Below are 14,519 nucleotides of genomic sequence, written 5' to 3' on the forward strand. Positions count from 1 at the left end.
TGGACTCTAGGGCGCATGCGCGAATCTCGCCGCGCCCATCTCCCGCGCGCTTGTCAACAATGCCCGAGTGCCTGACTTGTTAGGGAGCGTAGTCGAACGTTCGCCTCTTGATATCCAGTATATAAATGACCTGGCGATTAGTAGTCCATAAGTTATCGGGGTTTAAACTTATACTGGTTTATACGTTGCTAGCTTGCGCGCGATGTACGATACAAACAACAGGGCAGCTCTAGCTTTGGTTCAGTATCAGTGCAGCCGCGAAAGACGCCGCGCCGTCCCCTCCCGCTACGCACGGTTTATGTGATCTCATTTCCTATCTCATATCCAGACATATTTATGTGAGTCTATTTATATATTGATGTACCTATATATTGTGTGCGTGCATGCTTTATGGTCCGAGGTATTTTAAGAGGGCGCATCCTAGCCGTTACTATTGAATTTTCGGGAATAAGATCGCGGTATAATTATGGTTCCCCTATATTTCATTATTTTTAATGAAAATTGACTTTCAAATTATAATTGGGATGTAGGATTATCTGGATATATTATATTATTCACTTGTATTCATAATATGCTACTAGGAAGAGCACTTTTATCCCTCCTTCATAAAAGGGTAACAAAAACAAAGGAGGCGCTAGGGGTTGAAAACGCCCGGTGAGGGCACAACTATACAAAACATTGTGTTAATTTCATAGCTAAACTTCTAACTTTGCTATACCTAAGTATATCTCTTTATAAAAAACTGTTTTATGAGAATTCTTCGTTAATATGTACCTAATTATTAGATTATTACTGGAAGGCTGTTTGGTTTGCAAACCTTCTATGTCTTTATTTTTTTGACTTATGGATCTACAATTAAAATCACAATTACAAAACATTTATACCTAAACCGCTAACGAGTATTACACAAATAATTCACATTTTTGTCAATAGTTTTCTTATTATTCCCTCGCCCAGGCCCAGTAACATGCGACAGTGCTATCTCATTTATTCCGATACAAATAGACAGTGTGCGCGTTTTAGGGATATACAGCCTCTTAGGCCAAGATGCTCTTCTATCTGTAGGTAAAAAATCATTCAATGTGGCACTGCGTGGCATTGTTTTTGATGTATTATTTTCAATTTACCTCGCGATAAATCGTTATCATTATCAGGGTTACGAAATCATCATTAATCTTGCAAATTTATTGATAAGTGTAACGGTAGAGTGTATGTCACGGTAGGCGCACTTCGGATAACACTTTTTCAACTAAATTTATGTGCGCATCTTTAGGTACCCGCTTTATTTACGTATATAGATACGTTATGTATCATCGGAATCCCTGTGCCCACCCTGTATAAACATCTGTTATGTATATAAACTACAAACTATATATATGTACTATACAACAGCTAATGGGTTTATGCTAACTACTAGCTGCCACTTGCGTTCTTAATTAGAGTTGCGACTTCTGTTATAAATAGTAGATTGTTAACCAAGGGATGAAAGGCACTCCTTTCTGCCGAGGTATTTTGGCGCTCGAACGCAGTGAGAGCGCCAATAGTCCGAGGCAGAAATGATGCCTTTCACCCGAGTTAAACACTCTACTTTTCATTTCGAATACGAGGAAAGTAAAATGCATGTGTTTTTTAAAAACATGAGTAGGTTTTTATAGTTTTTCTTGAGGGTACTCTCAATTATCAATTCAGGCAAAAGTATCGTTATTTATGAAATCGAGAGGCAAATATCAGAATGGAAATTGTATAACAAATCCATTTAAACTCAAATTTCAATTGCTTATCGTAAAAACATTAAAAAAATCGTACTTCGAACGTAAAATGCTCTAGTGCAGACAAGTATCATTTTCTGCACACCTTTTAGAACAACAATGACCCTCTTTCAGAGCATGAGAGATGAAAATACTTTTGTTTTACTTGTGCAAGTATATATATCTACATACAAGTCATAATAGTAAATTTTGTTTGGGTGTTTACAAATGGATAAGTTCTATATTTGCCTAAAATACGTAAAAAAGCGCAAACTTGAACACCGATAATTCCCCGTTTTGAAAAAAAAAACCTATCAACAGAGAAAACAACCGGTTGACTTAAAAAAAAACTTTAACACGGATGAAACGCATGGAGAAAACTTTTAAAAGAAACGTCTCATTTCAGCCTTTGGGAAAAAACATTAAGAATTATTCAATGTTCCTTTATTTTTTCGTTTAATTGCATTATTAGGTAACTTACTAAGTATTGTTAGATAAAAATAAAATAAAGCTACTGGCGAAAAGTAGTTTTTCGCAGAAAACCTTGAAAATCCGCGCTCGTAGCATCAGTTCCCCAGACGATGCTATGATGTCATTCCGTACGTGTTTATGATTCAATACTCGTAAAGTGCACACAGTTCACCTTTTAATCCAATTTCACCTCTGCAACTCAAACGAGCAAAATCTGTTGCTAGATAACATTTATCGCAGTGTTGAAAAGCTTAAGATTAATTTCAATTTCAATTTATTTATTTCCTTTAAGTACAATTTTAATTTACATCATGTTGTTCATAAGAGCAGGAAACGATTCCTCCGTACTAGTAAAAAATGTATGACGGCATATCAATTAGAAATGAAACCACTTGCTAAGCTTGTGATTCTGTTATAGAAATCTTCGAGCTCAATATAACCATTTATACAGGGAAAACATATTTCTCTTTTGTTTCAATAATTAACTATTTACGTGTTAACTATTTCCGTATTTGTCGATGTCGATAATTCAAGTCAAGTGCTCTACACGCCTGGAGCATAGAAGTATTACACATGACCACGTACGTACACCGTAAATACCTCGTACCTACGTCGGAAAAATGTAAATGAGTACATTTATACTAACACAATCCACCATTTAAATCATTAGGTAGTACCTTAACTTAACTAGTTGACTACACCGATGTTTCAGTTTCAATTAACGGCATAAAGGCAAATGTCCACAAATTACGCAATGTAGTTCAGTCCATATATGTACATATATGCCTACCAAATTACCGTCACATCGCATCTGGATTTTCAATTGGTCGGATTATCTTCTAGTTGATTGATACAGGCAGAGAAAGTACGGTAGAGCATTAAAGCCGTAAAGCTACCCATAATCTCCGATATAGAAACTTGCAAGGCCGTTTACATTCTGTCTGCTTTTTCGCACGATATTTTCACTTTCCAGATTTCCCTCCATTTGTAGCGGTAAAGTGCGCTAACCAGATAGTATTAGCTACATTTTAGTAAAAACATTTATAAAACATTCTCAATAAAATACAGGTTCCGCTTATCGGATATGTGGTTACTTTCGATAAAACAGTGGAAAAATTGAGGTTTATGGCACTTCAATCTGCATGTAGAGTCGAGATAGCTTTACTGTTTTTTTTTTCAGGATTAAGACAGATTCACAACACCAGCTAGCTAGCTAATAGATTCACAGCTAGGCATAACCCTCAAATAATTATAACCTTTAATTGTTTGAGGGTTTTGCCTAGCTGTAAACGTATTACATATTTCATTTATAACATTGATAAGCACAGCCCCCACGTTCGATTTTTAATTACTTATTTGAAGAGTTAGCTTTTAAAATATCTTTATCTACACACATGTCATAAACCCTCTATGATGCCTTTAAAATCCGTAAATAATGGCCAACATTAAGATAAACTGTTTTGTTACAGCAAATTTTTTATCTGTGAAAATGTTATTATTACTAAATATTATTTAATAAATTTATGTTTCATAAACCCACACTCGAGTTTTAATGCCTTTTATTATGAAGCAGTCACATACACTGCTTTATCTACACACATATTATAAACTTTCTATGATAATATTCACTAACCTCATATTACAGCCGACATTGGGGCAACTTTTACTATTTACTTTTACTAATTAAATTAACAGTTTTTTTCTCGTTTTGTAGGTTTGACTGTTGATTAACGGTAAACAAACTTTTAGAACCACCTGTATGTGCCTTTACCTCAACTTATTTGTAGGTAAATAGTTTAGTACTATGTATTAAGTTGTGATGTAGTCTAACATCACATAATACGTAATTGTTTTCCTCATTAGGCTTAGTATACAAAACGATTGAATTTGCAATGCTACTCACGTTGAACTCGTTAAAGGTACCTACTGGTGACTATTAGATGTAGGTAGTTGTGTAAGACGATACAGTAAGTGTTGTAATTATATTAATTATAAATAAATAGGTAGGTATTCTTCAATAAGTACATATTTTTATGTGGGCTTGGCTTGGCTTGATTAAAATTGCGATAAAATCTTCCTGTAGCAATTGACCGACATACCTTACCAGATGAATTAAACGCTCTAATAGGTTAGTTTATTTAGCGCGTTTAGGTAATTCCACTTCCTAAACCTCAATTTTGTCTAAACGTAAGCCCGTTTTAAGTTTGAATTGAAATTATATCGTTTCTCGCTCATGACTTAGTCGAGACTTTTTCCTGTGTTTTACCAATTACTTACTTTTTGCATAGGCATACTAACATGCGGTCACGCATGGAATAAAATTATATCATGAAACAAAATAGATAAGTACTAACGTTTGTTAGGAGTAGCTAGGTATCTAGAATCGAGTACTTAAGTAAATATTTAATTAAAATAGGGGAAATTATATTTGTGTACGATTTTTCCATACCTAATATTTGTCGGCTGAATACATTTATCCTTGTACACAAAATAAACAACCAGTTATGTTTTTAACCTTGAATGACTTGAGTATCATTTTAATTCAATATTTTTTAGGGTTCCATAGTCAACTAGGAACCCTTATATAGTTTTGCCATGTCCGTCTGTCTGTCTGTCCGAGGCTTGGCTCCGTGGTCGTTAGTGCTAGAACGCTGAAATTTTGCATGGATCTGTAAATTAATAAATGTGACAAAGTGGTAAAAGAAAAACCTAAAATATTTTTTTTATTCAAAATGAATAGGGGTCGTCATAAACCATTTTTTGATAATTATATTTTCGGAAAAATTCGCTCCAAAAGAAAAAAAAAATGTCCCCCCCCCCCCCTCTAACTTTTGAACCATGGGTCAAAAATATAAAAAAAATCGTGCAAGTAAAGCTTAGTGAATGCTTTCAAGGAAAACTATAGCAAATATGATCAGTTAAATAATTTTTGAGTTTTTGCAAAAAGTCTTCCCTTCTTTAGTAAAAGTGCGGCTAAGCTAAGTAAGACCTTTTGCTTGTTACAATTAACAATACAGAATACCCAAAAATATCGCCTGTTTGTGGCAGTCTATTATGACGTACAGGTAACTACGGAACCCTATACTGAGCATGGCCCGACATGCTCTTGGCCGGTTTCATTTTTCCTTGTTTAGATAAGAGAATATCGATTGTAGTTGCAGAATGTATTAAAGAAAGCCGAAAGGGCGACTATTTTGGCACCCTTGGCTGTCCCTTCACGGGCTCTGTTTCGGCATCATGAGTCATGTCATAATGGGGTGACGTCAGACCTGTCGAGTGGGTCACGCAAGGAATGAAATTATATCATGAAACAAAATAGATACTAACGTTTGTTAGGAGTAGGTATCCAGAATCGAGTACTTAAGTAACTATTAAATTAAAATAACTATTAAAATAAATTCTATTTGTGTGAGATTTTTCTATTATTATTATTATTTGTCTGTCTTTCCATATCTCGGGACCATGGGGTCCCGGACCTTTGGGAGGCGTGCGTGGGGCCGAAGCCAACAGCGCAGAGGCCCTTTAAGACAAATTAATCTAAAGGGATACACGTGGCGGATACCATCCCCGAGCGCACAATATGACACATCCGGAGATGGTCCCCGCCAGATGCAAAGACTATTGCAGTGCACCACTTTTGTGCTGCGATGGGAACTAAGGTCATAGGCTATTGATTTGTATGTTGGATGGACTGGATATTGGGCTATGGGAGGAGACTAGCGGACAAAATTGTGTAAGACAGGTGGTGACTCGCCTACTCATTTAGTGGGCCCTACAACGGAAACATATATACATGGAGAGATACATGGAAATTGGTCCACCGACAAGAGTTAGGCTCTTAAATTAATGATGATGATGACAACGGCCGCACGCACAGTGCGACAATAGGGCAACACTTAGGAGCGGCTGTGAAGTTGTCGAGAGGTGAGTCTACGGTAGCCAGATCCCGGTAATCCGTTCAGCAGGTCGCCGGCGTTATGATATTTTACACTTCCAACCTGGAGCATAGGTCCCGCTCTTGCGACTCCACTCTGGCCGGCCAGTCAAGGCAAGCACAGAGGCGAGAGCCAGATGACAGGGCCCTCTGGAATAGGGGTCCGCGGTGTCGCCACTCACCGTCAGCTCGCCATAAGCTGCCCCGCGGGGCTATTATTATTATTATTACGACTTTATTTCGGACATCAATGATCTATAAATGATTGGTAAGTTACAATAGGTAGTACTTGTCACTATGTTAGTATTGACAGCACAATTTATATTTAAGTATAGGTATACATTATTTACATTAGAAATTATGTAATTCATTAAAAGATTATAAATATTATAATAACTATTAACATGCTAGTCACTTATCCATCCTGTAGAATGGGACATGCATTGAGGCCCAGCCCAATACTTACCAAATCTTACTATACCTAAAATTTTAAGTTTTTAAGTTCCGTACCCAAAAGGGTAAAAACGGGACCCTATTACTAAGACTCCGTCCGTCCGTCTGTCTGTCTGTCTGTCCGTCTGTCAACAGGCTGTATCTCATGAACCGTGATAGCTAGACAGTTGAAAATTTGACAGATATTTCTGTTGCCGCTATGACAACAAATACTAAAAACAGAATAAAATAAATATTTAAGTGGGGCTCCCATACAACAAACGTGATTTTTCTGCCGTTTTTCGCGTAATGGTACGGAACCCTTTGTGCGCGAGTCCGACTCGCACTTGGCCGGTTTTTTTATTTTACCCTTTTTAGCCACATAGTATTATTAGCAACAGTGCAGTTAAACAAGTGACTTGAAATGACAATGACTTTCGAACCGAATATACAAGGTATTAACATTAATGAGGTACCTATATTAAAAAAATATATTTGTCGAAGCATCATTGTTTAAAAGAGACATGTAGCCATAATTGCTTCTAGACTTCTATCTTCTATTTACTGTTGGCAGTGTTGGCTAATCTTACCTATATCCTTAAACGTATTCATCATTCTTAGACTACGCCATGTGAGTTTGAAGCATAGATTACCTAATATATTTTTTTCTTATAAGATATTTATTTTATACTTAGATATGTTAGTTTGTAGGGTATGTATAATGTATCTATGGGCTTTATTAGTTGCCTAAATAGTTATAAATGATACTTGATTTTGATTTGATAAACATAGGACTTACATGAATAAGAATAATTAATTTAACATATGTCGATAAATCAAAACGACAACCTCAATATGTCATGATCGCAGTTGCAGTGTTTACGGAGGCTCTGCAATTAATAATTCGTCGGGCACGTGGGAACACCTAACTATTCTCTATACATTTTGTATTTAACTGTTAGCTTGTCTCTTGTAGGTATAATCAGATTCGTAACAAACTGGTGTAGTCGGAGATCGCATTATACTGGTACGCATGAGGCGAAGTGCTCGGCGGACCGTGGTGTTTACAGCCCATCGCGACCCGTCCGAGAGCGATGGCCGGAATTGCATAAATATGGGCCAAGCAGAAGTAGGTCGGAGGCGGAGGTGCCACTAATCAACCATCGTCACGCAAGCTACGACGTACTTGCAACATTTAAATGTGGCACGAGCGTGCCTAGTTCTTAAGAGCCCCTGTTGAATACAGACAGGACTGCTTAAAAACCCCATTAGTTTATTCACATGCTTGACCTTCCTTCGAGTTAGAATAGAGTACGCATTGCGACATTTCTTTGAAAACTTTTCAACAAAGAAATTTATAAACGTCTGAAACCTTGGCGGTGCAATAAACAGCCTTCGCATTTAACAAAACAAATATTTTAGGAAGTCTATTCAATAAGCTTGCTTACAGGAGACAATAAACGTCTTGTGTAGCTTGAAATGGAAATAGTTATTTGGTTTACAAGGGGGCAAAAGTAGTTGTTTAACCTCTCGTGCTAATATTGATACCCGAGCAAGCGAAAGATTCCAAAATCGAATCTCGAGCGTTGCGAGGGTTAAACAAAATTTGCCACCGAGTGAAACACAAAATTTTTCACCACCAACACGGAAAATACTAACTGTAAAATATCAAACAAAATACAAAGCAAATAAATTCATAATGAATATTATTAAATATTTATCATTCAAAAGTCAATTCTACCAGCCAACATAAGGAAACAAAATTTGCATTTGATTACTTTGCCCCACATGTGGATAAAGTGCAACAAGAGAGCCTTTACCAGCTGGTGTGGCGAAAAAGAAATTTCGAATAGCCGCCCAATTTGTGCATCGCCCACGTCAAAACTGTAATAAAAACGCGCCCAACTTGGATAAGTCTCGTATTTTAAGGCTGATTAGGAAGTAAGCAGTACTTTAGCAGAGATTTGTTATCAGTTCGCTAAATAGAGCACATACACACTCCTGAACCCAAGATGGTTAAGACTCTACATGATGACTCATATTTGCTCTGTTGAGTGATGAAGTCCTTACAATATGAACAAATACTGCGAAGCATAATTATAGGTACCTAGGTACTTACATTTATATACATGCACTGAGGTAGCAAGTATATATAAAGGGACCACGCCACCTTGATCTCTAAGGTCAGATCATTTAGTCTAGATTTTATAAGTATTAATGGGTAGAGCACCCACAGTCCTGTGGAGGTGTAATAGCATGTTGTTACGGCTACGGCCCCCGCGTGCTTGTCGAGTACATTTTAAATAACAAGTTTATTTTACATGACGATGCAGCCGAAATGCAGGAGTAGATTTCATTTCAGTATTCCTGTTTTACGAATAAAGTGCTCGTAATTATTTTGATCTTCAAATTATTACCTCTATGAGTTCATTCTTCAGGAGTAGTATTTCATAACAAGTTTTATCTTTCATAGGTAGGTAGTGGGTAGTGCAGCTGAAAACTGGGCCAGCGGTCGGTATCGGTATCGGTAGTCGCAATACGATTTCCGCGTAGTGGTCGTATATGTATATACAATTTATACAACCCACTTTTATTCAGTCAGCAGCAGAAATTCCTATAGGTCACGGAAAAGTGCTCTGAATTATCTAAAAAACTCACGTATTTTGTCAAGACTAATGGCTGATCATTTTGAACATTAGATACGTCTGCATAACTATTAAGTAAGCGACCTACCTACTGTAGGTACGTAAGTAGGTAACCTCTGTGGATTTAAATGTCTAGATTATAAGAACGCTCTGTACTTACTACACGACACCGGAAAATAATAGATTTTTATCGCTTTGTTCGTTTTCAAATGCATTTAAATGTGACGTGTGACCTCTTTAACGTTTCATTATGACAAAGTTCTAACGGTAATTTTTCTGTGCTAGCCAATCAAGATTGTCGAAAGTTAATGTCGTTTGAGCTGCACCTTTCCGTGTATGCATATGAATATTGTGAATTACAGGAATCTCGACTAATGTGAACATTATCAACAACTTTGCAAAACATTTCGTTAGCAAGGTCGGTGATGTAATTGCCGCTTTTAGCGGTTTGTTGTGATCCGCGACTCTCGTATCTATTGCAATGGGTAGATAGAAGCAAAACCGTTCGCATTTGGTTATTATGGATGACATCACTCCCGACCCGCGTTTTTAATACAATATTACCTTGACGTTGGTAATGGTTGGTATGTTTTTGTAATACAATACTTCCTCGCACTTTAAATTGTTAAAAAACCAACACCCTGAAAAGCACTTTTTTTATATACTTACTACTGGGGTAGAGGTGGGCCCCTATGCCCCCTATCCTTGTCCAGTCCCTATCCAGTCGTAAAGCAAATTTCTGCCAAAAAGTAAAACCTAATAATAAGAAAATTACTTAAAAACCATCCGGGTACCTAACAACTTAGTTTTTGAAGTCGGTGCCGAACCAAAATTTTAGACAACGAAGGCACTTACGAACTTGCATAAAATATACACAAGTAGTTTACTCATTCATTTAGTTCTTGCACTACTAACTACTCGTTTTTTTTCTGTTTGGCAGCAATGAATGTTTTTGTTAGTTTAGCGCCGAGCTTTAATTATAGCCGGTCAAACAACGTTGTCATTGTTTGACCGGCTATAATTCAAAACTTTATTTTTTTACAGAAAAAAACCGGCCAAGTGCGAGTCGGACTCGCCCACCGAGGGTTCCGTACTTTTTAGTATTTGTTGTTATAGCGACAACAGAAATACATCATCTGTGAAAATTTCAACTGTCTAATAGCTATCACGGTTCATGCGACCCGTTTTTACCCTTTGGGTACGGAACTCTAAAAATGAACGTTATATTTACTAACTGGTAGGAGACAATGGCAATTTACTGAATCCGTAGTCACGTCTCCTATGTATTTCGGTACTTTATCTAATACCTATCACTACTTATATGATGCTGACTCTACTACTCGAAGGTCATTCAATCCGATCATTGCTCATTGAAAATATTGTACTTACCTAATTTTTCAAACGTTTCCAGCCAGCATGTCAGAAGCGAAGCCCCAGGACTCCGTGGAACAGGTGACGCAGGAGGTGAAGGCCGTCAAGCTCGAGAATGGCGACGCGCCGGGCGCGACCAACGGAACTAAGCCTGAAGACAATGCCGTCTCGTTTAAGGTACTATAGTAACTATTATTGGTGGACCTTGTCTCGTTGCTATAAGAGCTATGAGTGGTTAGACGATAGGACTGAGTACAATTGTCCGCGGAACAATAGGAACTTTTAGTTTTATCATAGACAAAGGAACATTAATATAAAGTAGTGCAAAATATGGTACACGCAAATTCGATAGCTGCAACAGATGGCGCTGTAGGGGTTATTAACTATGTAGGTACTTAGTTCAGTTCTCAAATGTGTAAAACAGGCCTAAAGCTTCTATGTATAATAGAGAGTCACACCAAGATAAGTCTGCAACGATTTTGATAGCACACGCAGTGCAAGTGGTATTTTAAACGTCAAAACGGTCTAACTCTAGAGGCACTCATAAAAATGACGAAGGGAAAATCGTGCTTCAAATGGGGTTGGCCGGTCGAAATATTTAGCAGATGCACAAACTACTAAGAAGATACTACAGATGGCGTCAGCATAGCTTCATGGCAATCCCTAGAATTATGTCAAATTTTTGTTTTTATAATGCCCTGGATGCCAGCCCTTTAAGCCAAATCTCATAGAAAAAGGGGCAAGCTATGATGGCGCCAACTCTGTAAACTTGACAGTTGCCAACCCCATTTGTCAGCTCAGCATCATTACAGTACGGCTCGGACTCCGATTCCCAAAAGTTGAAGTTTGACAATAAATTCAGTCTCCACAAAAAACAAAGCTATACTTACAGCGGACAAATAAAATTTATGGCACGATTTTTTTTTAACTGTACATTGAATTAATTTTTATTCAAAATTTTAAAATATTAAAATTATTTAAAAAATTTTTTTTTTCTACAATAACACTTCGCTATAAGCGTTGTGCTTTTATTGCTGAACTCACAGAAACGGCACCTTTTCTGTACATACCTACGTGTCATAAATTAACAAAAAGTAATATTCTTACCATTCCAGGACGCCTTCAAAGCCTTCTCAAAATTCGGTGACTCGAAATCAGACGGCAAGCACATCACGCTGTCCCAGAGCGACAAATGGATGAAGCAGGCCAAGGTCATAGACGGCAAGAAAATAACCACCACAGACACGGCCATTCACTTCAAGAAGCTCAAGAGTATGAAGTTGGCTGAGGCGGACTACCTGAAGTTCCTGGACGACTTGGCGAAGAGCAAGAAGGTCGAGTTGGACGAGATTAAGAAGAAGTTGACAACGTGTGGGCAGCCAGGGTTGACTTCTAATGTAAGTGCTTATCTTCTTACATATATTGCTCTGCAGTTATCAGCACATCAGATACCCTTGAAGATAAGTTGTGAAATTATTATATTTCTCTAACATCTACCTAGTACCTACCTTTCTTTATTTTTATTAAATTAGGGCTTATTTTACATTGATACAATAGGTATCCTTAACTTTTTACGGTAAGTTTAAAACTTTTTGTGAGTTAATAAGAAAGCTGAACAGCAGTATCACCTTCGGGTGTTACCGCCGATACCCGATGTATCTTTCTAAAATCCGAAGGTCATTCTCAGAGTTAACGGACATATTAATGTCCGACCACGTATAAGAGCTGTAAATAGGTAAGTACCTATATAATAGTTAGGTACCTATTATGCGTGATGGACCGTAAACATGCCTCGTATGTACTAGTAATTTAATTAGACTTCCTCCGCACCTACTAGAGCTATCTATGCCCTTAATAAAATAGTCAAATTCAATAAGTAATATATATATATATATAAGTATAATTCTAAGCTAAATTCAACCCCTAATCCATAATTTGGGCAATTTCACTTAACTGTGTACCATTAACGGCCGGTTAGATAGCAATCGTCAATAAATTGACGGTCAATGTCAAATCCCATACATTTTGTCAAGAATTAGGGTTAGTTAGGACATTGATCAGCCTTTTGTCAATTTATGTTATTGAATTTCATTTTGAATGTTATGCATGATTTAGGCTAAGTTATTTTATTGTATACAATTTTGCATGATACTTGTATCTTAAGAAAGCAAATAAAGAACTGAACTGAACTGAATGTGACGGTGAGACGTTACTGAAACACGATCACTCTGACTATCAGTCCTCCGGACCGCGGACGATATCGGCCTGTGAGAACATAAATTTGACAGTTCCGAACAACTGACAGGCCGATATCGTCCGGCGGACTGATAGTCAGTGGGCCCCTTTAGAGTACAAGTTAAGATAAAAATGCCCATTTACAAAATCTTGCTATGTACAAAATCTTGTTACATGGAATATCAGTAATTCAGTATTGTGTACCTACAACTTTTTACATGAAATCTCGAACAATCTCCCTGCTTCCAGGTCACAAAATCCCCCTCAGCCGCAGCAACAGTGGATCGCCTGACAGACACCAGCAAGTACACGGGTTCGCACAGGAACCGGTTCGACGAGACCGGCAAGGGCAAGGGCATCGCCGGCCGCAAGGACCTGGTCGACGGGTCCGGCTACGTGAGCGGATACCAGCACAAGGACTCGTATGACAAGTCGCATTAGTTTTAAACACTGGCTGCAGGGTCGTATAACAGATTTCACCAGAGCAGCGCCACTCATAAAAAACTGAAATGTCTATTATTGTTATTCTGCTTGGTCCTGTAAGCAAAAATGAACGTTAATTACAAACGCCTAGAGTCTACTCTGCTCACCGCAAGGTAATAATAATTGCCACTTGTTTTTTTTTCGAGAGTAGCGAGAACTTGGAAGCAGAATAACAGTCTGTAGGGTGCCGTATGGGTTTCCTTCTACTCATGTGATCATACTTATATGATAATAAAAAATGTGCGGTGGGGTGGAGCGGCCAGATCTTACACTTGGGATGAATGTAAAACCGCCCTGTTGCATTCTGGGGCTAGAAATCTCCCTGCGACTTAAATCAGGCCCTGCAACTAAAATATTGTTATTTAAATTTGATAAAGTTTCTAACAATAATATACCCCACATAACACGTTGTACATTTCCGCTGTAAGTTTTACTATTAACGCATTCATCGATGGCGCTTTGTGTGTAGTACCTAGATGTGTAGCGACGACATTCCTTTCAAATCTGTGTCTAGATTTATAAATATTTAAAATATTTATAGATAATACATTTCTTAAGACACTATTTTGTATGTGACCAGTTGTTTAATTGTTATGTTCTTAATGATTGATTTGAATGTAACTTTTGATGTCTAGTCGTAAGTAGAGTTTAGATTCAATCTACGTAAAAGTTCATATTGTCATAATTATAAGTTTTATCGTTTGTTTTTGTTTTTTCGAGTTATCGATATCTATTGTACGAAAAATAGTAAAGGAAGGAACAGTTACTTTACTTCATACATGTTTATCAAGGTATACTTTGTCTACTCATATGAAAATCATATATCCAGATCCTAAATTTATATGGGCCTAACTGAAACAACTAATCATAACAGAATTTAATGGTAGCTCAAATGTGTTTATATATTAAATGGCAATCATGAATATGTTGAAGAATTTTCTACTTTTAATTAGTTAGATTTCATTTATTTTGTAATTTAATTTAGTCTATATCTACAAATGAAACTGGATTTTAAATAATAAAATGTAACAGATAATAAGGCAAATCAAATTTTTACAAAAGGTTTTGTCAAAACAGCTTTGTATCGATTTTAGTGTATAGTTTTATCTATCTCATTCTTTAAAATATATCGAAACGCAAGGTAACATAAATGTACCTACCTACCAATAATATATTTAAATACAAATTATTTAATTTAAA

At 37.0% G+C, this 14,519-nt stretch overlaps 1 protein-coding gene across 2 annotated transcripts; it reads left to right on the forward strand.

The window, feature by feature from the left end:
* Positions 1-231: 231 nt before the first annotated feature.
* On the forward strand, positions 232-14,519 carry LOC134745187 (tubulin polymerization-promoting protein homolog). 2 transcript variants are annotated; one of them, XM_063679178.1, is made up of 4 exons: positions 232-338; positions 10,642-10,778; positions 11,717-11,998; positions 13,086-14,519. In XM_063679178.1, exons 2-4 carry the CDS (start codon positions 10,647-10,649, stop codon positions 13,275-13,277), a joined length of 606 nt encoding a protein of 201 aa, XP_063535248.1. In that variant the 5' UTR covers positions 232-338; positions 10,642-10,646; the 3' UTR covers positions 13,278-14,519. The 2 variants fall into 2 exon arrangements, with proteins under 2 accessions (XP_063535248.1, XP_063535249.1); XM_063679179.1 differs by having other exon boundaries at positions 243-338; positions 10,646-10,778.

Source organism: Cydia strobilella, chromosome 11, assembly GCF_947568885.1.
Source record: "Cydia strobilella chromosome 11, ilCydStro3.1, whole genome shotgun sequence".
Classification (NCBI taxonomy): domain Eukaryota; kingdom Metazoa; phylum Arthropoda; class Insecta; order Lepidoptera; family Tortricidae; genus Cydia; species Cydia strobilella.